General features: G+C 43.4%; 2 protein-coding genes across 4 annotated transcripts; one reads left to right on the top strand and one right to left on the bottom strand.

Annotated features, from left to right (window-relative positions):
• Positions 1-1,040: 1,040 nt before the first annotated feature.
• On the bottom strand, positions 1,041-15,859 carry RPUSD2 (RNA pseudouridine synthase domain containing 2). The gene is made up of 4 exons (XM_055316620.1): positions 15,724-15,859; positions 10,242-10,669; positions 8,398-8,694; positions 1,041-7,282 (listed from the first exon to the last, which is right to left on the bottom strand). Exons 1-4 carry the CDS (start codon positions 15,857-15,859, stop codon positions 6,548-6,550), a joined length of 1,596 nt encoding a protein of 531 aa, XP_055172595.1. The 3' UTR covers positions 1,041-6,547.
• Positions 15,860-16,278: 419 nt separating this feature from the next.
• On the top strand, positions 16,279-27,123 carry CCDC32 (coiled-coil domain containing 32). Of its 3 annotated transcripts, none has more exons than XM_055316872.1 (4): positions 16,279-16,329; positions 18,145-18,400; positions 22,788-22,944; positions 26,126-27,123. In XM_055316872.1, the coding sequence occupies exons 2-4, from the start codon at positions 18,157-18,159 to the stop codon at positions 26,262-26,264; spliced, it is 540 nt and encodes a 179-aa protein (XP_055172847.1). In that variant the 5' UTR covers positions 16,279-16,329; positions 18,145-18,156; the 3' UTR covers positions 26,265-27,123. The 3 variants fall into 3 exon arrangements, with proteins under 3 accessions (XP_055172847.1, XP_055172844.1, XP_055172845.1); XM_055316869.1 differs by having other exon boundaries at positions 16,310-16,354; XM_055316870.1 differs by having other exon boundaries at positions 16,310-16,358.
• Positions 27,124-27,597: the final 474 nt, after the last annotated feature.

The raw sequence follows: 27,597 nt of genomic DNA, 5'->3' as shown, positions 1-27,597 counted from the left end.
TGTGTCCTTACATCAAAAACCCTTAAGGCTTACTAAGAGAATAAGAATAAGATCAACAGGACTAGAAAGAGAAAAAATACAGAACTAAAGAGCCGAGATGGAAAATGCTACCATTCAGAACCCCAGAAAGCAAGAGACAAAGTATGGATTTAGCCTCTGCTTCCTTTGTTCCCCCATCACGGAGAACATTTACTTAATGTATGTTAACTGTTTACTTGTCTTCCCCACACCGGGTTGTACACTGTAGACTATATACTCAGAGCAGGGCGCACATCTATTTTATTCACCATTATATACAAAGAACCCAGTATAAACTAGGACACAGTTGGTACTCAAATGTCTGCTGAATGACTTACCAGGCATTTGATTCTTGCCTGTCCTGGGAAACCAGAGATCCTGAGTTAAGGAAGGTCTCAGTGATAAAAGGAATTAGCTGGCTCATGAGAGACAGAGATAGAGTTTTCACAAAGTTGAGTAGATACTCAAATCCATTGAAAATCTTGTCCCCCCCAGGTTGTTCCTATCCCTTATAGTTCAGAGACCTTGTTGATATACAAGCCATGCAAAGACTTAAGTAGTCAGTGACAGTGTATGCATGTATGTATGCATGTATGTATGACAGTGTATGTATGTATGTATGTATGTATGACAGTAAGCCATACATTAAAACTTTTCTCCTTGGATGTCTCCTCTATTTCTCTACCTTTGGAATTTACCTACCTTCTTTCACATTGCCCTTCTACCTGTAATCTTTCTCCTATGTCTCTGTTGGGCAAATTCTAACTTCTTCTTATGTGCCTCTTCCTCTGGAAAACCTGTGCTGTACTTCCAGCTAGAATTATGATGTATTTCCACTGTTTCCTTTGTATTTGGCACATTTCATCATGTTTATCCTGGCAGGGCCTAGTTGTTTATTTTTGTATCCCAGAATTAAATGTTTGGCATATAGTAGGGGGCCAACAATCAGTATGGACCACTAAAAGAACATAAACTCAATTGTTTTTTCCCCACCCACACCACCACTGCTTAGTGTGTGCTGATCAAAGTCTAAAGATTAGGTATTAACAAGCCTGTCTCATTCATACTGAAGAAGCCTGAAAGTAAAAAGTCAGGGTTTATGCATACTCCAAAGAAATAGGAAATACATTACAAATATGTAATAAAAGTAACAGAAAGGAGAAAGCTTCCACCTGAACAAAAGCCAAAAGGCTAACCAGGCAGAAACGCAGGGCAAAAAAACAAGCAGTAAAAACATCCTCAATATGGTAAAGGGAATTTATGAAAAGCCCACAGCTAACATCATACAATCGTGAAAGACTGAAAACTTTCCCCCTAAGCTATGAACAAGACAAAGATGCCCACTTTCACTCTGTTACTTCTATACAACACTGTAGTGGAATCACAATGAGATATCCAGAGTAACTGGACAGGAAGAGAAATAAAAAGGCACCCAATCGGAAAAGGAAGAAGTAAAATGGTCTCTAGTCTCAAATGACATGAAAAAACATATCCATTCCACATGTATTTTAAGAATCCACACACAATTGGGATCCCTGGGTGGCACAGCGGTTTGGCGCTTGCCTTTGGCCCAGGGCGCGATCCTGGAGACCCGGGATCGAATCCCACGTCGGGCTCCCGGTGCATGGAGCCTGCTTCTCCCTCTGCCTGTGTCTCTGCCTCTCTCTCTCTCACTGTGTGACTATCATAAATAAATAAAAAAAAAATAAAAAAAAAAGAATCCACACACAAAAAAACTATTAAGCTAATAAATTCAGCAAAATTGCAGGATAAAAAAAATCAGTTGTAATTCTATGCACTATCAATGAACAATCCAAAGACAAAATTAAGCAAACTATTCATTTTATTATTTGGGGGGCATTTTATTTTATTTTATTATTTTTAAAGATTTTATTTATTTATTCATGAGAGACACAGAGAGAAAGCAGAGACATAGGCCGAGTGAGAAGCAGGGTCCTCGCAGGGAGCCCGATGTGGGACTTGATCCAGGAACTCCGGGATCACGCCCAAGCCAAAGGCAGATGCTCAACCGCTGAGCCACCCAGGTGTCCCTGGGCATTTTAAATAGTATCAAAAAGAATAAGATACATGGGAATAAGTTTAACCAAGCAGGTATAAGACTCGTATACTATAAATAACAAAACACTGCTGGAAGAAATTAAAGATCTAAAAAAGATGGAAAAACATTCCATTTTCATGGATTGGAAGACTTAATAATGTTCATATGGTAATACTACCTAAAAATAATTTATAGATTCAATGCAATCCCTGTCAAATTCCTATCAGCCTCGTAGGCAACAAAAGCAAAAAGAAATGGGACTACATCAAACTTAGAAACTTTTGTGGATCAAAGGACACAATTAACAGAACAAAATGCAACCCATGGAATGGGAAAAAATATTTGCAAATCATATATCTGATAAAGGGTTAACATCCAGAATATGTAAAGAACTATAATTCAACAACAAAAAAATAAAACCTGATTGAAAAATGCATAGGACTTGAACAGTTTTCTAAATGACATACAAAAAGCCAATAAGCAAATGAAAACATGTTCAATGTCACTAATCATCAGGGAAATGTAAACCAAAATTACAATGAAATAACACCTCATACCCTGAAAACTGAAAACTCCCAAAATAACAAGTGTTAGCAAAGATGTGGAGAAAATGGAACACTTATGCATTGTTAATAGGATTGTAAACGGTGCAACTGGTATGGAAAACAGTATGGTGGTTACAAATTAAAAATAGAAGGGTGCCTGAGTGGCTCAGTCAAATGTCCAACTCTTGATTTTGGCTTAGGTTATGATCTCAGGGTCATGGGATTGAGCCCCATGTGGGGCTCTGTACTCAGCAGGGAATCTGCTTCTCTCCCTTTCTGCTCCTCCCTTTGCTCATGCACTCTCTTGTTCTTTCAAATAAATAAATCTTTTAAAAAATTAAAAATAGAAATACCATATGATTTAGCAATCCTATTTTTTTTTTATATATACCCATAAGAATTGAATGCAGGGTCTTAAGATAGTCACACACCCTGTTCATAGCAGCACTATTGATGATAGCCAAGTGGTGGAAGCAGCCCAAGTGTCTATCAGCAGATGCATGGATAAACAAAATGTGGTGTTATTCATCCTTTAAAAAAAAAAGAGATCCCATACAAGCTACAACGTGGATGAACCTTGAGGATGTTAAGCTAAGTGAAATGAGCCAATCATAAAAAGACAACTACTGTATGATTCCACTTATAGAAGATATTGTGATACTGTGATTTATAATATGTATTTGGTCTTCATTCCTGTTCTTGGCAGAGCTCCTAAGACCCTAGGGATTTCCTAAGTGATAAGAGTGATGAAGGTGTCTTTTGTTACTTCTAACACAATCCTTTCAACCACACCTGAGTTTGTTAATGAGGTGACTTTTGGAAAGCACTTAAGAATGGGCATTAATTGGCAAGGGGAATCAACTTTGTTAATAAGGGGTTGGAACTTTCTGCCCACTTACTAACTCAGGAGGGTTGTGAATAGGGAACTGGAGATTAAGTTTGTTGTTGTTTTTAATATTTTTATGTATTTATTCACGAGAGACACACAGAGAGAGGCAGAAACACAGGCAGAGGGAAAAACAGACTTCCTATGGTAAGCCTGATGCGGGATTCAATCCCAAGACCTTAGGATCACTACTTGAGCCACCCAGGCGCCTCCTGGAGATTAATTTATTAGCCAGTGGCCAATGGATTAATCAATCATGCCTAAGTAATGAACGACCCATAAAAATCCCAAATGGCTAGATTGAGAGTTTCTGGGTTGGTGAACAAAAAGGCATTCACATGCCAGGACATGGCATACCCCAAACTCTACAGGGTCAGAGGCTCCTGTGCTCAGGACCCTTCAAGACTTTGCCCTATGTGTCTCTACATCTGGCTATTCATTCACTTCCTTTAATATTCTTTGTAATAAACCAATAATCTAGTAAGTAAACTGTTCTTAAATTCTGTGAGCCATTCCAGTAAATAACTGAACCCAAGGAAGGGGTTTTGGGAACCTCTGATTTATGGTTGGTCAGAAGTACAGGTGACAACTTAGACCTGTAACTGGCATTTGAAATGGGGCAGTCTTGTGGGACTGAGCCCTTAACCTGTGGGATCTGAGGCTAACTCTAGATAGACAGTGTCAGAATTGAGTTAAATTGTAGGACACTCAGCTGATGTTAGAATTGCTTGGTGTGGGGAAACTCCGCATACATTTAAGTACAGAGTATTCTGTGAAAAGTAAGTAAAGGAAAACAAAAAAAAATTTTTTTCAGGTATTTAAAACAGTGAAACACATAGAAGCAAAGAGTAGGGGGCAGAGGGAAATAGGAAATTGCTATTTAATGGGTATAAAGTTTTAGTTACATGAGATGATGAAGTTCTAGAGATCTGCTGTATAACATTGTGCCTATAGTTAACTATATGGTACTGTACACATAAAAATTTGTTAAGGGGTAGATAACATGTTAAGTGCTCTTACTGCAGTTAAAAAAAAGAAATTAAAACTTGTGACTCAAAGGACATTATAAACAAAATATATAGACAACTTACAAAATGTGAGAAAATAGGGGTGCCTGTGTGGCTCAGCCAGTTAAGTGTCTGCCTTCAACTCAGATCATGATCACAGGGTCCTGGGATGAAGCCCTGCATTGGACTCCGTGCTCAGAGGGGAGTCGGCTTCTCCCGTTCCCTCTGCCCTTCCCCTCTCTATGTCAAATAAATAAATAAAATCTTCAAAAAATCCCAAAAAAGAAAATGGGAGAAAATATTTGCAAACATGTATCTGATAACATGTCTTATATCTAGAACATATGAAGAATTCTTACAATTCAACAACAAAAGACAAACAACCCAATTTAAAAATGGGCAAAAGACTTGAATAGACATTTCTCCAAAGATATGTAAATGGCCAGGAAGCACATGCAAAGATGCTCGAAGATACTCAATAGGGAAATGCAAACCAAAACCACAATGCAAGAACACTTCATTCCTACTAGGTTGGTTATAATCAAAACAATGGAAAGTAACAAGTATTGGTGAGGATATGGGGATACTGAAACCCTTGTGCATTGCCAGGGGGAATGTAAAATGGCTCAGCCACTGTGAAAACAATTTGGTGATTCCTCAAAAAGTTAAACATAGAATTACCATATGACCCAGCAGTTCCACTCCTTAGTATATACTTGGAAGAACTGAAAACGTGTATTCAAATATAAACTTATACACGAATGTTCATAACAGCACTCTTCACAATAGCAAAAAGTGGAAACAACCCAAATGCCCATCCAATGATGGATATACAAATGTAGTATACCCATATGGAATATCATTCAGTCATAAAAAGGAATGAAGTACTGGGGTGCCTGGGTGGCTCAGTCAGTTGGGTATCTCCCTTCGGCTCAGGTCATGATCCCAGGGTCCTGGGACAGAGCCCCACATCGGGCTCCCTGCTCAGTGGGGAGTTTGGTTCTCCCTCTGCCCCTCCTCCCACTTGTGTTCTCTTGTGCATGTGTGCATGGTCTCTCTCAAATAAAAATCTTAAGAAAAAAAAAAAAAGAAAAAGGAATGAAGTACTGATGCTATAAATTGGAACAAAGTACTGATATATGCTTAAAAATATGCTAAGCAAAAGAAGATAGACATAAAAGGTCACATATTGGGATGTCTGGGTGGCTCAGCGGTTAAGCGTCTGTCTTCAGCTCAGGGCGTGATCCTGGAGTCCGGGATCAAGTCCCACATTGGGCTCCTTGCATGGAGCCTGCTTTTCCCTCTGCCTGTATCTCTGCCTCTCTCTCAGTCTCTCATGAATAAATAATTTTTTTTAAAAAAGTCACATATCAGGGATCCCCGGGTGGCACAGCGGTTTAGCGCCTGCCTTTGGCCCAGGGCACGATCTTGGAGACCCGGGATCGAATCCCACGTCGGGCTCCCGGTGCATGGAGCCTGCCTCTCTCTCTCTCTGTGTGTGATTATCATAAATAAATAAAAATTTTAAAAAAAGTCACATATCATATGATTCCATTTTTATGAAAAGTCCAGAACAGGCAAATCCATGCAGACAGAAAGTAGATTAATGGTCACCAGAGCTGGGAGGATGGGGAAATGGGAAGTAACTGTTTAATAGGTATGCGTTCCCTTTGGATGATGGAAATGTTTTGAAACTAGATAAGAGGTGATGCTTGCACAATTTTGTGAATACAATAGATGTCACTAAACTGTGTATCTTCATTGTACATTATATGAATTTTACCTCAATTTTTTTTAAAAAAAGGTAAGAAAACCAGATACACAAGGTGTTAGAAAAAGATATATTTACAAACCAATATGTTCCCTAACTCTAGCTAGAGGGAGAGGAAAGAAGGAGGTAGCAAGTATAAGCAGATCCTTTAAGAACCTCACTCCTATAGAAACCCTGAGTACTAGCCCACAAGGTCAGATCCTACTCCATGGCCCATTCCTTTTCCATTTCAAGAAGCAATTGCTCCATTGGCCATAGTCCTCAGTCTTCTTGCCAATCATCCTGTGCCCAGGCAGGCATGGGTGAAAAGTACTCAAACCCTGGCCCTTTATAGCACAGAGCATGCAGGAACATCACAAGGTCCTGGGGCAAGGGGTCTTGTCGCACCAACCGGCACTCTGCACAGAGGGGGTCTATCTCTTGATTCACAACATCTGTTTCAGCTGCCTTCCCTGGTGCCAAGGTCATTGTGTCCAGATCCTGAGGGGTTGCCTTAACTGCTCCATCCATCTTCTGGGCAGATGCAGCCAACTCTTCTATGTGGTCCTTGCCCACCTCTGAGGAGGGAGCTGTAGAGTCTATGAGTCCTGGGGGCAGATCGCCCTCACAGAGATCTAGCACATCCAGACTCTGTTTGGCTTGGTGCTCTGCCACAAGGTCCCGAAGCAGTTCCTCATCTGTCTTGGGAATGTGGCCACCTCGTCCCCGGGAGGGGCCCCAGGCAACTGAGTTGTAGATGGGGTCATTGAGGATGGGGTGGCCCAGAAACTGGAGGTGAACTCGGATCTGGTGAGTCCGGCCCGTGAGAGGCCGGCACCTCACCACACTGGAGTGGCCATTGTAGCTTAGTCTCTGGAACACTGTCTCACAGGGCTTGCCCCGAGTATCTACACGGCACACTCCTACCTTGTAAGATACCACCAAGATGGGCTCCTTGCAGGTCACTTCCTCCGTGGGGAACTCCCCCTCCACCCGGCACACATACTCCTTCTCCAGCTACAAAGGAGAGTAAAGGGAGAAAGTCAGCACAAAGCCTAAACTCATTACCCAATATAGTGATAAGAAATGCATCAGTATCAGATGGAAGAGGATTTGGGACACCTGGGTGGCTCAGTGGTTGAGCGTCTGCCTTCGGCTCAGGGCGTGATCCTGGAATCCCAGGATCAAGTCCCACATCAGGGTCCCTGCATGGAGCCTGCTCCTCCCTCTGCCTGGGTCTCTGCCAATCTCTCTCTCTCTCTGTGTGTCTCTCATGAATAAGTAAATAAAATCTTTAAAAATTAAAAAAAAAAAAAGATGGAAGAGGATTCAAACCCTAGCTCCACCATTTGCCAATTTCATGATTCTGGGTACAATACTAAGCCTCTTTAAATTCCATTAACCTGTCTAGCAAATGTTAAAATTAGAAAAGCATTTACTTCACAGGACTATTATAAGGATTCCATTAAGTTAGACTCTAATGTACTTGGTACTGAGCCTGGCAGAAAGTAAACACTCACTAAATGTATCACAATCAGATCCAAAATTACAAGTGTCAAGACGATAGTACTACCATTTAACCTTCTACCTAAGCCTCTTCCAACTTCATCCAGAATCTTTCTACTAAGTAGTCTGTCCCCATAAACTTAAAAAAATTAGTCATAAAAAAACAAACAAAACCAAAAAACACCTTGGTCGGCCTGTCAGCACTTTATTATTATTATTTTTAAGATTGTATTTATTTTATCATAAAGGGCACAGGCAGAGGGAGAAGCATGCTCCCCACCCACAGGGAACCCGATGTGGGACTCAATCCCCAGCTCCCAGGATCATACCCTGAGCCAAAGGCAGACCCTCAATCGCTGAGCTACCCAGGGGTTCCAGCCTGTCAGCACATAAAACTTCAAAACAGCAAACTACCAAGAGAGGCAGTGTAAAGGCCATCTCTAAAGATCTTTCGAAGCCTAAGAGAAAATAACCTGTCCTTGGTGTTTTCAGTGTTGACCTTCCTGAGGATAGGAAGCTTGGCCAGATAACATGAAGGCCCACTTCAACAGAACTCAGTGACACACTTGATACAAAGCATTTGTGAGCCCAGGAATTTCCATGCAGGAGACAAAAGCCCAGCTCACCTGCCGGTCCCGAACTTGCTCATGAATTCTCTCTGAGACAGCCGCTGTCTTGGCAAACATGAGTACCCCCGAGGTAAGGCGGTCAAGCCGATGCAATGGGTGTAGCTCCTTGAGTTGGTGCTCCTTGCCCAGGATGAAGATGACAGTGTTGTGTCGGAAGCGGCCACAAGGATGGACAGGAATGGAAGAAGGCTTGTCTACAACCACCACATCCTCATTCTCAGCTAGCAGGCGGACAGGCTCTGCTGTGACTGGTGGCTCATGCCTGTGCACTCTGTTCCGCAAGAAGTCATTGTCCTGCAAATGACATAGGCAACTCATCAGCCCGGAGGCCAGCAACCTGTAATTAACTTTATACAACTTCCTGTTCCTTATTGATACAGAATGGTCATAGTACATCTTTAAGCAGAAAATGCAGTGTCCATATTATATTCATATTTTATAAAAATATTCATATTTTATAAAAATAGACACACAGGCAAAGAGCAGGTATTGAAAAAGTACTAGGAGGTTATATACAAAAATGTTTTGGTGATATTTCTGGGTGGTGGGATTATGGATGTTTTTTGGTTTTATTTGTATTTTCTCTACAATAAAGTTATATTTTAAGGGTAAAGTTTTGGGTATCTGGGTAGCACAGTTGGTTAACCATAAGCCTTTAGCTCGGGTTGTGATCCCAGGGTCCTGGGATTGAGCCTCACATTGGGCTCCCTGCTCAGCAAGAATCTCCTTCTCCCTCTCCTTGTTCATGCTAAAATGGACAGGAAAAACCTCCATAAAATCATCACTTATTGTGACCTTGAACAAACAATACCAAGCCATAAGACAGACAGCTGGTCTCTAGATTTGGATTCACCACAGGCTCACTGTATGCCACTTAACTTCTCTGAGCCTCAGCTTCCTCTTCTGTAAAACATGTGGATTAGGCCAGACCTGTACTTCTCAAAATAGGGATGTTAGAGGGAATTCAAACCACTCATTTCCCAAATGCTGAAATCATCTTGTCTCCCGTCACAACAAAGTGTTAGTCTGTCACAGTAACTCTTAACTGTGACAGAATTTTAAAGGGTCAAAGCATTGTACTAGACAATTCTAGTTTCTATACCTAACATTTCACAATTCTATCGTATCAGGCTCTGTGATAAAGTATTAGTTACAAGAACACAGGCTTTGGAGGTGACATCATTGCCTTACTTCTCTTAAGTTTACCTTAGTTTTGTTTCCTCACAGGTAAAATGAGGTGGCAATACCTACCCCACAAGGCCATCATTAGAATTTAATATTAAGTACATAAAATGCTTACCTCTGTGCCAGCACACAGTAAGGAGACATAAATGACAAGCTCTATTATTCCTACTTGTACAGAGACCTACAATGCAACATAGCAATCAGTGCCAGTGCCACAAGGCAGTGCACAAAAGGAGCCTTAAGAATTCCAACTTCTGGGCAGCCCTGGTAGCTCAGCAGTTTAGCGCCGCCTTCAGCCCGGGGCCTGATTCTGGAGACCCGGGATCCAGTCCCATGTCGGGCTCCCTGCATGGAGCCTGCTTCTCCCTCTGCCTGTGTCTCTGCCGCTCTATTTTGCATTAATAAATAAATAAAATCTTAAAAAAAAAAAGAATTCCAACTTCTGTCCCCTGGAAACAAGGAAGCCGCCTGGATGAAGGGGATGCGTGGGTTGAGTTTTGAAGCAGACACTACTTTTGCGGGGATGGGATAAGAGGAGTGGGCTAGAGTAAAAGCGAAAATGCTTCAGAATCACCTTGATTTTACTTCAGTACCTATGCCCTGTTAACTCTGAAAAGACCCCTGCCCCCTTTCCGCTTTGGGAAGGCCCCATTTACCTTGAGCATAATGCTGAGGTCCTGTACCGGCTCCTCGTTGAGGTGCAGGCGCCCCGCCCGGACTGCAGCCTCATAGTAGGACAGGGGCTGGGCTCGGAATTCGGTGCTGAAGACGTGCAGCAAGCTGTGCCCCACCCAGCGGCCTTTGCAGTAGGTCTGGAAGTCAAAGTAATAAGGCCGCACTTTGCGCAGGCCGCCCTCGAAGTAGTAGCTGGTCTCTGCAAAGTGCTCATCGCCGAAGCTCACCCCTGCCCGCCGCTTCTTCGGGGGTGGCACGACGCGCTCCCTGGTGGCGTCCCGTCGCTTCTTACGCTTGCCTGGGCCCGAAGCTGCAACCGAGGCCTGTTCCTCGCTCAGTGGGGTCTGCTTCCCGTCTTCCGGGCCGGCTCCACTCCCCAGCCCACAGGCTTCCGGCTCCCGGCGGGTCGCTCACCCCTCGCGTCGCCACTAGCGTCTCCGTTTTGTTGAGCCGGAGCCTTCAGCTCAGTCGCTGCCTCGGCCCCAGTCGAGAATGTTTCCGCCATCTGACCCCTACAACCACCCCAAGTCCTGGCAGGGCCGAGGCGATGGAGGGTGAAGCTCCCCTGCAGAAGAACTGGGAGCCACCGGTGGCGGCCCAGCCACATGACAGCCGGGCCGCAGGTCCCGGGTCGCGATCTGAAGACGTCAGCGGGCACCAGCCAATCAGCGAGCCCCAGAGGCGGGGACCGAGGGGAGGAGTGACGGAGGGAGTTGAATGAGTGGAGTTGAACGTGTTGAATTGTCAGTTGAGAAGCTGTGAATGAGCGTAAGGCAGTGAGTTGAATTGAGAGACTGTGAGAATGACTTATCAAAACTGTAGATTCCAATTTATTATTTAAAAAATAAAATAAAATAAAATAGGGGATCCCTGGGTGGCGCAGCGGTTTAGCGCCTGCCTTTGGCCCAGGGCGCGATCCTGGAGACCCGGGATCGAATCCCACGTCGGGCTCCCGGTGCATGGAGCCTGCTTCTCCCTCTGCCTGTGTCTCTGCCTCTCTCTCTCTCTCTCTCTCTCTCTCTGTGACTATCATAAAAAAATTAAAAATTAAATAAAATTACAAGTCTAAAAAAAAAAGTGTAGATTCCAGGGACTCCTGGGTGGCTCAGTGGTTGAGCGTCTGCCTTCGGCTCAGGTCTTGATCCTGGTGTCCTGGAATCGAGTCCCACATCCGGCTCCCTGCATGAAGCCTGCTTCTCTCTCTACTTATACCTCTCTTTCTTTCTGTGTCTCTCCTAAGTAAATAAATAAAATCTTAAAAAAAAAAGTGTAGATTCCGTGCAGGTATGCTGAAAGTCCCTTGGGTCTGTTAAAACAAAGGAGTTTTATTCAAAACAAATCATAATGAGGCTTGCTCTACTCTGACTATACTAAAAAAACATCTTGTATACATTAAAGGGGGAATATCCTATTCATTTATTTTTAAGATTTTGTTTACTCTTGAGAGACAGAGAGAGGCAGAGACACAGGCAGAAGGAGAAGCAGGCTCCATGCCTGCAGGGAGCCGGATGTAGGACTTGAACCCTGGGACTCCAGGATCACACCTGGGCCAAAGACAGACACTGAAACTTCTGAGCCACCCAGGCGTCCCTAAAGGGGGAATATCATAGTATGTAACTTATAACTCAATAAAGCTGTTATATTTGTATCTAAACATACACACATACCCCAGAAAACGTCTTCACACCTATCATTCCTGAGGATTAGAAAGCTCCCATTTGCCTTCCTTATGCTCCTGTCCCCTTAAAAAGGGAAGTAGACCAGAAGATGTATTTGTCAGATCTCTTAAATGCAAAATACAAAATCAACTCTGATTAACTTCATCAGAGAGGCAATTATTGAAAGGATATCAATGCTTCACAGAATACATAAGAGAGCTGGAGAACAGTCTCAGAAACAGAGCCAAATCAAGAGAAGATAAGGCCTCAGAACCAGACACATGACAAAATATGAACTTTATTTTATGATTTTGTTTATTTATTCATGAGAGACACATAAAGAGGGAAAGACATAGGCAGAGGGAGAAGCAGGTTCCCTGCAGGGAGCCTGATGCAGGACTCATTCCCAGACCCAGACCCGGACCTGGGATCACACCGTGAGTCTAAGACAGATGCTCAACGGCTGAGTCACCCAGGTGTCCTGACAAAGGATAAATTTTAAAAGAATGTTTTCCTAATGTGTCTGAAGCACAGACAAAGAATGATTTAACAGAATGTTCTAGAGAGGAAGTCCTTGTGGGATCGTATAAAGCTTTGCTACTCAAAATGCGGTTTCTGGATTAGCAACATGGAAAACACCTGGCAACTTCCTGGAACTAGAATCTCCTGCCTTCTTCCCTCCTGACCTACCGAATGAGAATCTGTTTTTAAACAATATCCCAAGATGATATGTCTGCATATTAACATTTGAGAAGCACTGGTATAGACCATGTAGACAGTTCTACTTTTTTGAATATTCAGCATCTTCTCAACACTCTTCTTTTGTGTGAGGAATTTCCCAATTATAAGACGTTGAAACCAGAAACTGGCCTTCCCAGATTCCGTTGCAGCTTGGGCATTCATCACTTGGGCTCCATTGATCAATCAGGGCCTTCAGTTCAGAGGCACACAGCAGAGGAAGCAGGTACAATGTAGAACCCATGTGTGACAACATAGCATTGGAAACATCTGATTTGGAGCGCTAACAGTAGGGGCGATTCTTGTGTCTAGTGGCCAGTCAGCAATGCCAGCTGCACTATCTATGTTTAAAGGCATTGGGGTAGGGCAGCCCCAGTGGCTCAGCAGGTTAGCGCCGCCTTCAGCCCAGGATGTGATCCTGGAGACCTGGGATGGAGTTTCATGTCAGGCTCCTTGCATGGAGCCTGTTTCTCCCTCTGCCTGTGTCTCTGCCTCTCTCTCTCTCTCTCATGAAGAATAAATAATGAATAAATAAATATAATCTTTAAAAAAAAGGCATTGGGGTATCCCCTGAGCAGTCCCTCTGTGAGGTTTAGATACCATTCCTGGCTATATAGACCCAGACTCTGGCCCATCTTAAGATTCTGTTAACTACTTAATATCCTTTAATCCTGTGCTGTACAATAGAGTACCCATTAGTCACATGTGGCTATTTAAAATAAATTAAGTAAAATTAAAGAAAAATTAAAAGTAGTTCTTCAGTTGCACCAAACTGCATTTCAAGTGCTCAACAGCCACATGAAATTAGTGGCTCCTTATTGGACAGCTCAGGTACAGAAAATTTCTATCACCACAGAAAGTTCTATTTGACAGAGTGGCTTTCATCAATTTCTTTTACTGCTTAAACGAGTTATATGAATTCTATTGTTTGAACTTAGAACTCCAACTAACTTCTTGTGATAAGGATTTAAGTCTTTATAGTAAGAGGAATGGGAAATCATCAGACTTTGTCTGTGTGTGTGTGTGTGTGTGTGTGAGAGAGAGAGAGAGAGAGAGAGATATGATCTCCACTTCCAAAAGATCACCTTTGTTGCAACATGAAGGAACTGAGGAGGGAATCGCAAGTTTTAGTTCCCATTCAGTGTGGTTTGACCATGAGAGTTCTAAATCAAACATTCACATACCAAACGAATTTTGAACATTTGCCAGACGTCATTTGGCTCTGGAGATAAAGAGGTAAGAAAGACATGGTTCCTGATTTTTAAGATTTTATTTATTTGGGCAGCCTGGGTGGCTCAGCAGTTTAGCACCACCTTCAGCCCAGGGTGTGATCCTGGAGACCGGGGATCGAGTCCCAGGTCGGGCTCCCTGCATGGAGCCTGCTTCTCCCTCTGCCTGTGTCTCTGAGACACACACACACACACACACACACACACACACACACACACACAGAGAGAGAGAGAGAGAGAGAGAGAGAGAGAGAGAGAGAGAGAGAGGCAGAGCCACAGGCAGAGGGAGAAGCAGGCTCCATGCAGGGAGCCCGACCTGGGACTCGATCCCCAGTCTCCAGGATCACACCCTGGGCTGAAGGTGGTGCTAAACTGCTGAGCTACCCAGGCTGCCCCATGGTTCCCGATCTTAATGAAGGCCTATACTGGTCAAGCATACAAGTAAAAAACATGTTCGTGCTAGGTTACACTGTGGTTAAAGCAGAGTTTGAAATAGATGGATACTGCTGCCCTCGTGTGGCTTCCCTATATGAACAATCCTTGGGGAGTAGATCACCATAGCTTTGCAAGTCCAGCATCTGGTTTTTCTTTTTTCTTTTTCTTTTTTTTTTTAAGATTTTATTTATTTATTCATGAGAGACACACAGAGGCAGAGACACAGGCAGAGGGAGGAGCAGGCCCCATGCAGGGAGCCTGATATGGGACTTGATCTTGGATCCTGGGATCAGGCCCTGAGCCAAAGGCATAGATGCTCAACCGCTGAGCCACTCAGGCATCCCAGGATCTGGTTTCAATTTATTCAGCACACACACTAATTAAACTCAGAGGACATTGGTAAATCTGTAAGAGTGCAATTTGATAATTTACAACTGTAACTTTAAGTCAGAAAATTTATTCCATTTTATATCAGCAAATACTTGTACCTATTGTTAAAGAACCCTCCTCCTTGTTCAAGATATTTGAGAGGCCACATTTGAAATCAAGACTTTCTTTGGGGAGCAGATGAGAGAAAAGGGTGTAAGTGAATTGAAAGGTCATGAAGTAGCTTGATGAAGCACCCTTAACCCCATGACAATGACCTTTTCTATGAATCAGACGCTGCAAGATTCATGTCTCTAGTTCTGGTGGCAGAACTGTAGACTTGACCTCCAGCCCCCTACTTATTCTCTATGAATAAGCACTGAAAAAATCGTGGCTGTTATTTGCACCTTTGCTTTCTAATCTTCTTGCTTTCCACTTCCTTCTGCTTGCATATGCTCTCTAAGGATGGTTAAAGACGGTTATAAATATGAACAATGGAGTTCCTCATAGTTCCCTTTTACACAGTGGTAGTTAATACCATCAGAGCCACGGTGATTGGCTTTGGACACATCCAACGGCTACAGCCTCAGTCAAGTTATGTCTACTGATGGTTGGCTAACGTCTTTAGTTACATGTTTCTTTGGGAGAGAGTAACCGCCCCTGGAAATTAGGGGTGGAGTGTGGGGGAGGAAGGATTGCATCATAGAGATACCATAAGCCCCCAAAGATATCAAAAGTAACCATATTTTTTTTGAGTGGGCTCCACACTGCACATGCTCAAACTCACAACCCTGAGATCAAGATCTGAGCTGAGATCAAGAGTTATACCCTTAACTGACAGGATCACCGAGGCGCCCCAAAAATAATTTCCTTAAAAAAAAAAGTCTGACACACTCCCTTACCACCCTCTCCTTATGTGCACTGGCCACACTTGTCATATCTTCTATAACTCTTTGGGGTTATTTGTAAAATTGTCTGCCCTATGGCACACCCTCCGTTTAGCTGTAAAGAGCTCTGGGACCCATACCAACTCTTACCTGTCTTGAATTCCTGCTTAACACAACGCCTAGAACACAGCAGGCGGGGCTCTGGCTTATTGACTAAGAGAAAGCTCATGACTTGGCTAATGGAACCTGGGTCTCCGGTAAGAGTAGCAAAAGTAGTCTCCTCCATCTGAGCCGCCGGAGTGCTCTAATTTGGGTAGCAAAGGGGTGAAATTTTCAGACAAAACACCAACCTAGAGGATAGCCAAGCAGGTGAATTTTCTCAGGGAAAAAAAGAAAATTCAAAGGCCTTAGCAACTGGGCTTCCCTCTCGGAGAAGGTGAGGGGCGGAGGACGCTGTCCTCGCGCCAAGACTGCTCAGGCGCTAGTGGAATCCACCTGTCCCAGGGAAGGAGGGGGCCCAGGGCACGTGACTCCACTGTCTTCCCCCCCTCCCGCCCCCACCCGCGCGACAAGTCCCGCCTACCTCTCTCGCTCACTCAGCTCCTCACTTCCTTACGGGGCCGGGCTCCTGTCAACCAATCCACGCACAGAACATCGCCAGGTTGGGCGGTGGTTGGAGGACTCCGGGATCCGTCACTCGGAGACTCCGCCCCTCCAGCTTCCTAGCCTTCAGCGACGGAACTGAGCCGAGCGCTGGTGAGCAGCTGGACAGGCGGTTGTGGTAGGTGAGGAGGGGCAGGGCTGCCCAACGTTTCAGATCCCCGGCCCGGGTTCCATCCCGGGATACCACAGAGGGGCCTCGGGGCCTCACTCATCCCGTCCAGCCAGTCCTTGAGGCCAGAGTGACTGAGGCCGGGGTCTGGACACCGGGGTTCCCTGCGCTGTTCTGGACTTCCTAGGGAGAAGCGGGGGAGGCCCGGGGCTTCGGTGCGAGCAAAGTTGTGCTTTGGGTGGGTTCAAACGACTTCAGAAGGGGGCTGGAGGGTCGTTGTGGATCCTGGCATCAATTCATTCAGGGCCACTGTGACATATCTATCCCTTTTTACTTCTGGGCCCTTGCACTGGCTGGGCTCTTACTCCTAGAATTATTCAGACCTTACCCCAGGCAGCCTTCATAATCTCAAAGGTCTCTCCTGAAAGAAGGTGTCAACCCATCCTGTAAGAGTATATGAAAGCCTCAGGCAGTGTAGTATTGCATTTTGGAGTGGCTCAGGTCTGGTTTCCAGTTAAGGAATCACCATATATCAGCCAAGTACCCTTGACTTGTTACCCTTCTGATCCTCATTTCCTTCATCTGTAAACTGATGGAAATATCTCTTTCGGTGTTTCTAACTCTTAAAATAAGAACTTATAAAATAGGGACGCCTGGGTGGCTCAGTGGTTGAGGATCTGCCGTCCACTCGGTTGTCATCCAGGGGTCTTGGGATCGAGTCCCGCATCAGACTCCCCACCAGGAGCCTGCTTCTCCCTCTGCCTATGTCTCTGCCTCTTTCTCCGTGTCTCTCATGAGTAAAGAAAATCTTTAAAAAAAAAAAAGAATTTATAAAATAAGAATAAGGTATAAAACCCAGCTTCTACATGTAATGAGCACATGGGCTTTACATATGACATTACTTTCTCACAGTTTTCACCAAGAAGCAGTTTTATTATCCTCATGTATTTGGAACTCTGCAAGGCCTTTAAGTCTATGTCTTACTGAAGACAGATTTTAATTGGCTTGGACAGAATGGTTGCATTTTGGAGATCTTTGGAGAAAAGTGCAGAATTGTTGTCTCCATTGGAAATGTCTTAGAAATTGTGTATGTTAAAACATACTTAAGATTGGCCATTTAACCAGTTTTATTTTTTTTAAGATTTTATTTATTCATGAGAAACACAGAGAGGAGAGAGAGAGAGAGGCAGAGACACAGGCAGAGGGAGAAGCAGGTCCATGCGGGGATCCTGACGTGGGACTCAATCCCAGGTCTCCAGGATCACGCCCTGGGCTGAAGGCGGCGCTAAACCGCTGCCCCCCCCCCCCCCCCAGCTGCCCTTAACCAGTTTTAAATGTGCAGTTCAGTGACACTCATATGGTTGTGAGACCATCAGGATCATCCATCTCTAGAACTTCCCAAACTGAAACTCCGTACCCATTAAACGATAACTCCCATTCTTTCCTCTGCCAAACCCCCGGCAACAACCATTCTAGTTTCCGACTCTATGAATTTGACTGCAGTAGGTACTTCATATAAGTGGAATCATTCGATATTTGTCCTTTTGTGTCTTGCTTGTAGATATTTCATTTTTAAAAGAACTTTATTATGAAAACAATTTGAGTGCAGAGCCAGAAGAGGAATACAACTATCCATTTGTAATCTTTATATCTGTAACACAGGACTCTAATAAAAGACATTTTAAATTTAGAGAAACTTCTTGAAAGCCTGTTACCTTCCTTCATTGGGTAAACAAATATCTGAGTACTGTATACTAATACTATATCCTTAAGCCAGTCCTTACATTTCTGTTTTTCAGCTCAGATTCCAAATGAAAATGTTTGAGAGCATTGACTCTACAACCACAAGATCTGGCCCTGATCTTTGGGCTGAAATCTGCTCCTGTTTACCAAAACCTGACCAAGAAGATGGTGCCAATAATGCCTTCTCAGACTCCTTTATGGATTCATACCCTGCGGGTACAGGCCACAGGGAAGCCCCAGATTTTGCTGTTCAGCCAGCTACAAAGCCTTGGGCTCCCTTGCAGGATTCAGAAGTGTATTTAGCATCTCTAGGTAAGTTATATGGCTTTTCTTTTTATTGAATTAGAAGTTGGTGGTTTTAAGGAAACATGTTGAAGTTCTGTTACATCAGCTGGTTTCTATTCTTAATTATTACTGGGTTTTTTTTTTTTTTGTCTTCAACATATTTATTGTTGGATCTACTTCTAGGTGGGTATTTCAGGTTGATTGTTGGGAAGGAGCACCCTTTTCTTTTTCTTTAAGATTTTACTTTTTCTTTTTTTTTTAAGATTTTATTTATTTATTCATGAGAGATATACAGAGAGGGGCAGAGACACAGGCAGAGGGAGAAGCAGGCACCATGCAGGAAGCCCAATGTGGGACTCGATCCTGGGGCTCCAGGATCATGCCCTGAGCCAAAGGCAGACACTCAACCGCTGAGCCACCCAGGCATCCCAGGATTTTACTTTGTAATCTCTACACCCATCGTGGGGCTTGAACTCACAACCCCGAGATCAAGAGTTGCATGGTCTACTGACTGAGCTAGCCAGTGCCCCAGGAGCACCCTTTTCCTTGTATTTTCCTTAAAACTGTCTTTGTTACCTCCTGCCTTGACTGTTTCATCTGAATTCTGCTTCATTTCTTGGCATTCTGTAGAAGCCTCCTGCCTTCTATTGATAGCGCATATATTCAGAGAACCCCAAAGTGTCAGACATTATGTCATCTGAAAGAAAAGGTCATGGCCCCCGAGCTGCACATGGCATTCTGATAAAACCTTTGTATTAAAAAACTACTGTACTAAAAAACTTATATTAAATAGATTGATTGTTGGACTAGGAACTTTTTTTTTAAGATGATTTATTTATTCATGAGAGACACAGAGAGGCAGAGACATAGGTAGAGGGAGAAGCAGACTCCTAGTAGGAAGCCCAATGTAGGACTCGATCCCAGGACCCCAGGATCACACTCTGAGCCAGAGGCAGATGCTAAACCGCTGAGCCACCCTGGTGTCCCAGAATGGGAGCATGTTGACATAAAATTCATTCTACCTCTTGTTAGTCATTTAATTTTTTTTTTAGTCATTTAACTTTTAAAATATTTCCTCAAAACATCTGTCCTATGCCCTTAAGTGTCAGTATTTAGAGAGACTCCAAATACAGGAAAAAGATTCAGATTGTCCCATGCAAAGGGAAAGAAAAATATCAGTCTTGGGCAGTGATTGCTTTAGAATTGTGGTATCCTTTTACTAAACATCCATGAGACCCATCTATGTGTCATAAAACCAAACCTGGGAATAATTATTTGAGGAAGGCAATTCATGAAGAAGCTTTTGAGGAAGAAAAGAATCAGAATAGAGTTTTCATGATCGCTAACTAATACCTTGGAAGAACAAAGGGAATTTTGTTAATGATATACTGGAGGAAAAAGATATGAGAAAAACACAAGTGGAATGATGGGTAACAAGAAACTTACAGGTGTAATGTGAAATTTGTCAAGAAGCCCCCAAAGTTAGGATAGTAATATCCTTGCAGCCATGGCCAAGGAGGTTGACAATTCAGTTCTGTGGCAGTCAGAACATCTGCTTAATGATGATAAGGAGAAGACACAACAACAATCTGAGAAAACTGGAGAACCAGATCCTACGCTTGTTGGTACCCTGTGCCCAGGGGTTGTTAGAAACTTTAATGGATTTGGTGGTGATTTGATTGGTGAAGATTGGTTCGGAAAGTTAAAACTCCACTGATCTTTTCTAAAATCAGCTAAGAAGATGTTTAAGGGGCACCTGGCTGGCTCAGTCAGAGCATGCAATTCTTGATCTCGGGGTTGCAAGCTTGAATCCTATGCTAAATATAGAGATTACTTAAAATCTTTAAAATTAAAAAAAATCATGCTTAAAATTTCATTTCTAAGGAATGGATAAGAGCCATTTCTGTGGCAGTGGCAGAGCCTGGGAGGCAATGGCAGGCAGATTTGGAGTATGCAAATTTTCTTTTTCTTTTTCTTTTTAAAGATTTATTCATGAGAGACACAGAGAGAGGCAGAGACACAGGCAGAGAGGGAGAAGCAGGCTCTCCGTGAGGAGCCCAACTCTGACTGATCCCAGGACCCCGGGATCACTACCCAAGCCAAAGGCAGATGCTCAACCACTGAGCCACCCAGGTGTCCCTGGAGTATGCAAATTTTCTGTTGCCTGTTTCTGCCTGCCCAACTTAGATCACACCCAATTAAGTACTGAGCACACAGAAAAAGGAAGACTTTTTCCAGTCCAAAAGAGTGCCTTCCACCTTTAGAACCAAGGCCAAACAGTGTAAAGATTGTTTTTATTGCCGGATAGACCTGTATCAAAAAGGGGTGGCTTAATTGGTTGAGCATCTAACTCTTGATTTTGGCTCAGGTCGTGATCGCAAGGTCATAAGACTGAGCCCCTGGTTGGGCTCTGCACTTGGTGGGGGAGTCTGCTTCAGGTTCTCTCTCTCTTTCCTTCTGCCCCCCCCCCCAAATGCACACACGCGCTCTCTAATAAGTCTTTTTTTTTTAAGGTTTTTTTTAAGGTTTTTTAAAAACTATTTTATTTATTTATTCATAGACACAGAGAGAGAGGCAGAGGCACAGACAGAAGGAGAAGCAGGCTCCATGCAGGGAGCCCGATGTGGGACTGGATCCCGGGTCTCCAGGATCACACCCCAGGCTGCAGGCGGCGCCAAACCGCTGTGCCACCGGGGCTGCCCTAATAAATAATCTTTTAAAAAAAAGTATCCACTACAAGCAACAATTAAAAACTTAGCCAGCTCAATATGAATCCACATAATTCTCTTCATATCCTCAAGGAGGTAAAAACTCCTCAAATATTTAACACTTATCAACTACAGGCTTTTTGCATGGGTGAACTGGTGATAACTTGCAGCAACAAAAGGTAGTAGTTATTTTGATATATGAGTGCAAGCTGATGTGGCTTGTTTAGAAATGAAAGCAGGATTGCAAATCATAAAGTTTCAGTTGGGTCTGGGCTTGATATTCACCCCTCTCCAAAAGGCCATCCTTTACCCATTTACTATCGTTGAAGGCAAGGCTACATTAAAGCAGAAGGCAAATGGTGGTACCCTTCCTTCTCTTCTTCAGTTGTTCCACACTTACACTTGAATGCAAAGAAGAGTAATTAAACATCTATCATCAGTAAGCCATGTGCACCATTCTCACTGGGATTAGAAGATGTTTGTTTTTTAAAGTTTTTTTTTTAAAGATTTATTTATTCATGAGAGTCAGAGAGAGAGAAAGAGAGGCAGACACACAGGCAGAGGGAGAAAGAGGCCCCTCGCAGGGAGCCCGACATGGGACTCGATCTCAGATCCCAGGATCACACCCTGAGCTTCCAAAGGCAGACGCTCAACCGCTGAGCCACTCAGGCGTCCCAAAGATTTTATTTATTTATTCATGAGAGACATGGAGAGAGATAGAGAGGCAGAGACATACGCAGAGGGAGAAGCAGGCTCCATGCAGGGAACCCGATATAGGACTCGATCCCAGGACCGTGGGATCATGCCCTGAGCCAAAGGCAGATGCTCAACTGCTGAGCCACCCAGACGTCCCAAGATGTTTGTTTTTATTAGGTTCCAACATCCAGGCCACAAGTTGAGTAACTTTAAAAAATGTTGGGAGATTGCTTTTCTTTAATCAAGAATTTAGGGGATCCCTGGGTGGCTCAGCAGTTTAGCGCCTGTCTTTGGCTCAGGGTGTGATCCAGAGGTCCCGGGATCAAGTCCCGCATCGGGCTCCTGGCATGGAGCCTGCTTCTCCCTCCGCCTGTGTCTCTGCCTCTCTATCATGAATAAATAAATAAAATCTTAAAAAAAAAAAGAATTTAATTACACATAGAGATCTTAAAGGTCTCTTATTATTGAGTTCTCATTAACCCAATTTTAATGTCTAATGAACCATTAGATCTTTCATCATTTTCTCTAATTCTTTCTCATGAGATTTGGAAACTACTTCATGTCACTGTAACAAAAAGAAAAACCATTTACTCCTCAGAGAGACTATTTTCAAAGAGGTGACACGTGTGTCAAGCCAGGGAAAACAAGTTATGCCTTTGAGAGATACCTGCTGGCTTCTGCGATTTCAAAGAAAATGTGCCATTGATTTATTTATGAGAGCCTATGACTTTTTCCCTTTCTTTTTTTTTTTTTTTTCTCTTCTCTGACTTTTTCCCTTTCTGGGGTTAAACATGTATTTGATACAATACAGAGTTAAGACGTGGGGAAGGTAAAAGAAAAATGTATGTTCCCTCTACCTGTCCTTAAAAAAAAAAAAAAATGAGCTCTTTTGCAGGGAGTGTGGATGTACTCATTCTCAGTGAGAGAATTTTTAAGTTGTCATCTTGCATTTTAGATTTAGTTTCATATCATACTCACTTTCCTTGTTAAGCTTCTTCTCTTCTCTTTAGAGAAGAAACTGAGAAGAATCAAAGGTTTAAATCAGGAAGTGACTTCCAAGGACATGCTTCGAACCTTGGCCCAAGCCAAGAAGGAATGCTGGGATCGGTTCCTCCAGGAGAAGTTAGCATCAGAGTTCTTTGTGGATGGACTTGATTCTGATGAGAGGTAATTGGTTCTCAGTCCAGACAGCATTTCTCTTTCTCAAAGGAATTCGGGGAGAGTGACATTTGGGTCCAGAAATTGGTCAATATATATATATATATATATATATATATTTTATGATAGTCACAGAGAGAGGGAGAGAGAGAGAGAGGCAGAGACATAGGCAGAGGGAGAAGCAGGCTCCATGCACCGGGAGCCCGATGTGGGATTCGATCCCAGGTCTCCAGGATCGCGCCCTGGGCCAAAGGCAGGCGCCAAACCGCTGCGCCACCCAGGGATCCCAAAATTGGTCAATATTAACATCAGCTTATCTGAGCTCAAAATAATCGTTTTTAATAAGGTTGCTCTACTTCATCTTGGTGCAGTAGCAGATTTTGATAATTATTATTTTTGCAAAAAAGCAAATACTCTATCAATATCTTGATCACAGATTGAACAGAACTGAGGAGAAAGCACTGTCTTCATTTTTAAGTATACAGTGTGTTTGGGAAAGTAGTAGCCAATCAGCAACTAGAAGTGTGCCTTACCTGTGACTCGCCAATGCCTTACAGAATTTCTGCTATACTGTAGGTATTCAAATCTGTATAGACTAAATGAATGAATTTCTTAAGCATCTACTGTGTGAAGACCCTGCCCATGATATAATGAGGCTGGGGTGCTGGGAAGATGTAAGGAGGTTTTAGGCCCCTTCCCCGCCCTTTTTTTGTTCCCACAACTATCTGAGGAAAGATGACAAATATATATAAGGACACACCTAACAAAAGAAAGCAGTATAAGAAAAAATCTGGGTGAGTGGAAGTGATAAAACATGCTTTGGGAGTTGAGGGACCATTGAACTCCCTGTGGGCTCTGGTGTTTGTGTCAAAGAAGGCAGGACTCGAACCGTATGTGCAGGTGGGATGGATACAGAGAGGAAGAGGAGAGGAGAGGGGGAGAGGGCCTTCTGCCACAGAGCGGGATGGTGCTTGACACCTGGGAAAGTGACTCTGCCGCTTATTGGTTGTTCTTGAGGAAGTAACCTGGGTGTGCCTCAGTTCCCTCGTCTGTAAAGCAGGAATAGGAGCTCTTCCCTCTTTGGGTTGTTGGGAGGGTTAAATAAGTTACTGTGTGTGAAGAGCTTAGAAGAGACCTGGCACCTGGTAAGTACTATGTAACTGTTAGCTATTCATATTAGTCCTAAGGGAATTTTAAAGTTCGGTAAGAAATCATTCAAAATAAAAAAATTAGTGAGGGAAGTAAAAGCCTAAATTCTAACCAAAGGTCTTAGGGAAACATCACCTAAGTTTGCAACATATCATTAACATTGATTTTAGGAGTCCCATGATGTAAGATAAAGATATGGCTGCTGAAATCAGGGACAGTAGGTGAATAAAGCTTAATAGTTACATTTTACTTCTTAATTTGCAAAGCATTTTCACTTACATTAGCTTAAATATTGCATCAGCATGTCCCCTAGATTCTTCAGAAATCGGTGTGGCATCTAAGGGCAGGCTAACTGCCTACCTTCTGAGGCCTCAGCAAATAATACACTGTTTTCTCTTTTCTGTCTCTAAAGACGCAACCCAGTTGAACCTTAAATCACCCCAAACACAAAAGACTTGAAGATGCCCACCTTCCCAACCCACCAGTAATTTGGTATTCTATTCTCTCTCCCGTTGAATGTTTGCCTCCTTTCCAATACTGTGAAGAAAAGACAACATTTTGTCCTGCATAATTCTCAAGTAGGAATTCTTTTTCTTTTGAAACCAGATCAGCACCAAGGCACGAGTTAATGTTTCTGTGTGTTTATCAATACCTAAAATGATGTGAGGTTTCCTTTTCTATAGAAGTTGAAACAGTTCTAGGAAAAGTGTGCTAGATGAAGATGAAATGCACCTGGAGTACCTTAGGCCTCTGAGCTGTGCACACTTGTTCCCCTGAGCTGCCATCTGTGGGAACGCTTCTATAAGCATTATTACAAGTACACCAGAAACAGTAGATATGCATTTATTTGCAGATTTCAAAGTTTCTGTTTTTTTTAATTTATTTTTTATTTTTTAGTTTTTATTTATTTATGATAGTCACACACAGAGAGAGAGAGAGGCAGAGACACAGGCAGAGGGAGAAGCAGCCTCCATGCACCGGGAGCCTGACATGGGATTCGATCCCGGATCTCCAGGATCGCGCCCTGGGCCAAAGGCAGGTGCTAAACTGCTGCGCCACCCAGGGAATCCCTCAAAGTTTCTGTTTTAAACAGAAGCCATTTTGTAGTGGAATTGTGTGATTCTTCATGTATGTGAAGGCCAGGTGGGTGACCCTCCTCCTGGCATGCTTTTGGCAGAGGAGTAATGGGCTGAGAAATCCTACTGTCTACAACATGATTCCCCCAGTTTTGGGTGTCTAAAATCTGCTGGTGACGACTACTTCTTGGCTTAAGACTTTGGGCTATTGAAAAGCACAGAGTAAGGTTTACATTACTTGTTGTCATTTATAGTTTACTATGAACATCTCATAAGCTTTAGAGTGGTAGGTCTTGGGTACTTAAGGAAGATAGGAGGGGGCACTTTCCCCCACCACACAGAACCAAACCAAAAAAGAACCCTCTGGCATAGTGACTATTTCTTCGTGGGAGAAATTGCTGTGCAGATGTTTCCATCTTGGGGACTTGCTATAGGATGAAGTAAACAAACAAACAAAACACCCTCCAAAAAATGATGCTTAGTGTAACTAAGTGTTGTAAGTATAATCTAGTCTCAGATTGCCTCAGGTATAGGAGATTTCAAGATGCTCACTAATAATTTGCTATATTATAAATAAATAAATAAATAAATAAACAAATAGCTATATATTTGAATGTTTCCTCCCTCGGACAATTTCCTCTCTAGTTTTGAGGAGAAAAAAAAGACAGAACTGAGGCATAAGCTCTTCAGTTATTCTCACCAAGCCTTCAGAGGCTGCGCATTTGAAGGGGGCCTGGTGCTGCTTATAGCCAGAGTGCCCACTAGGGGGTAAATTATGCTGCTGAGCTGCCAGGATGCACAGCTGTCCGAGGAGTATCGTCATTCTCCCCCGTTAGCAGTGAAAAACAATTATAGGAAGAAACTGGTGGTGGGCGGGAAAGCAGCATTTGAGTAACTGAGATAATCATTAAGTAATTAATCAGCCGGGTCTCATGCAGCCACCCTTTCCTCCTGCTCTCTCCTAGCACCTTGGAACATTTCAAGAGGTGGCTCCAGCCAGATAAAGTAGCCATCAGTACAGAGGAGGTCCAGTATCTGATTCCTCCAGAGTCCCAGGTTGAAAAGCCAGCAGCCGGGGACAAGCCAGCGGCAACGGAACAATAAATTACACACACACACACACACACACACACACACACACACACACACACGCTGAGCAGCTGTCTTGGGTCCAGAGGGAACAGCGGAGAGCTCGTCAGAGCAACAAGGAGAAATCTAGGGAGGAGGGGAAGCCCACCCTCCCACTCAACAAAGCAAACAGCTGTGGGCCCCCTGAGGACTTGCTTGGGGCTGGCATGTGTGACTGTTGTGGATAAAGTGACTGACCCAGTGCATGCTGGATCAAGATACTGCTTTCCTCTGCATCTCACAGCTTGCCTGAGCTCTGTTGCTGCAGGTGAGAAGTCCTCAAAGAATCTTGTGAAGCAGCAAGTACAAAAGTATTTGCAGAAACTGTGGGTACCCTTGTGTATAATATATAAGCTAAGTGAGCCATATTTTTTCTTCCCTCTTCTGGATGTTCCTGCCTGTGTTCCCTGCATTCCTTTGGTTAATTGTCAGGGGTGAGTGGGGCCAAGGAGAAGAGAATCAAATCTGCCTCCTTGGATCCACACCCCATGTGGGGCTTCTCTAAGTTTGTAATAAATATAGGGCCTTTAGGGAAAGATGCTGCACTTTGTCTGATTTGTTCCTCATGGAGAAAATGGACAAAAGTATAAAAACTTGGGTGTTTGTGTGTATATATTTTTGGCTTCATGCATGGCTTCTCCCCTAACTTCCTCTTGCACTTAAAAAGAGCCAGGCTTCAAATTAGACTTGTAAATATAGTGTTGCTATTTGACACCACTCCTGAATAGTTCCAAGCTTGCTTGTGGCAGCTTTCCTGGCGGAGCCTGTGCTTCCCTCCTTTATCATGTTCTTGTTCAGTAAATGTTGTTCATATAAAACTTTTCTCATCATAATAGCAGTGCGTGTTGTGCTCTTGGCCTGCTTTCCCCCTCAGAGAGATGCTCCCAGGCACTATAGAGGTAAAGACAAGTGCGTGACAATGTAGGAGAGCTGATACCTTTGCCAGCCTTCTATTTTTAACATGCACGCTGTGACAAGCCAGGCCTCCGTGCTCTTAGGGTAGGATTCTGTGGCCAGGATTCTGTGGCTGTGGCTCTATGGAGCTTCTTGCTGGGTAATAGGTTTCAAATCCCTAATGATGAGCAGGGTGACCATAAAAATCTGCAGAGAACATGTGCTCCTATCTAAATCAAGTATTTGCCTTGTCTGAAAGGACAGGATCAACCAGATAATTCTATATACTTGCTAAATTATACAAAGGGGAGTTGGCAGGGAGGTAATTTCCAGACATACTTTCCTTTTTTAAATTAATTAATGGTGTTAGCTTTATTCCTCCTGCTTTTTAACAGTAAGGTAGCTTTGACAGAGA

The sequence above is a fragment of the Nyctereutes procyonoides genome, unplaced genomic scaffold, assembly GCF_905146905.1.
Source record: "Nyctereutes procyonoides isolate TBG_1078 unplaced genomic scaffold, NYPRO_anot_genome, whole genome shotgun sequence".
Taxonomy (NCBI): domain Eukaryota; kingdom Metazoa; phylum Chordata; class Mammalia; order Carnivora; family Canidae; genus Nyctereutes; species Nyctereutes procyonoides.
The sequence above is the reverse complement of the archived record's forward strand: the minus strand, read 5'-3'. Positions and strand labels throughout refer to the sequence as shown.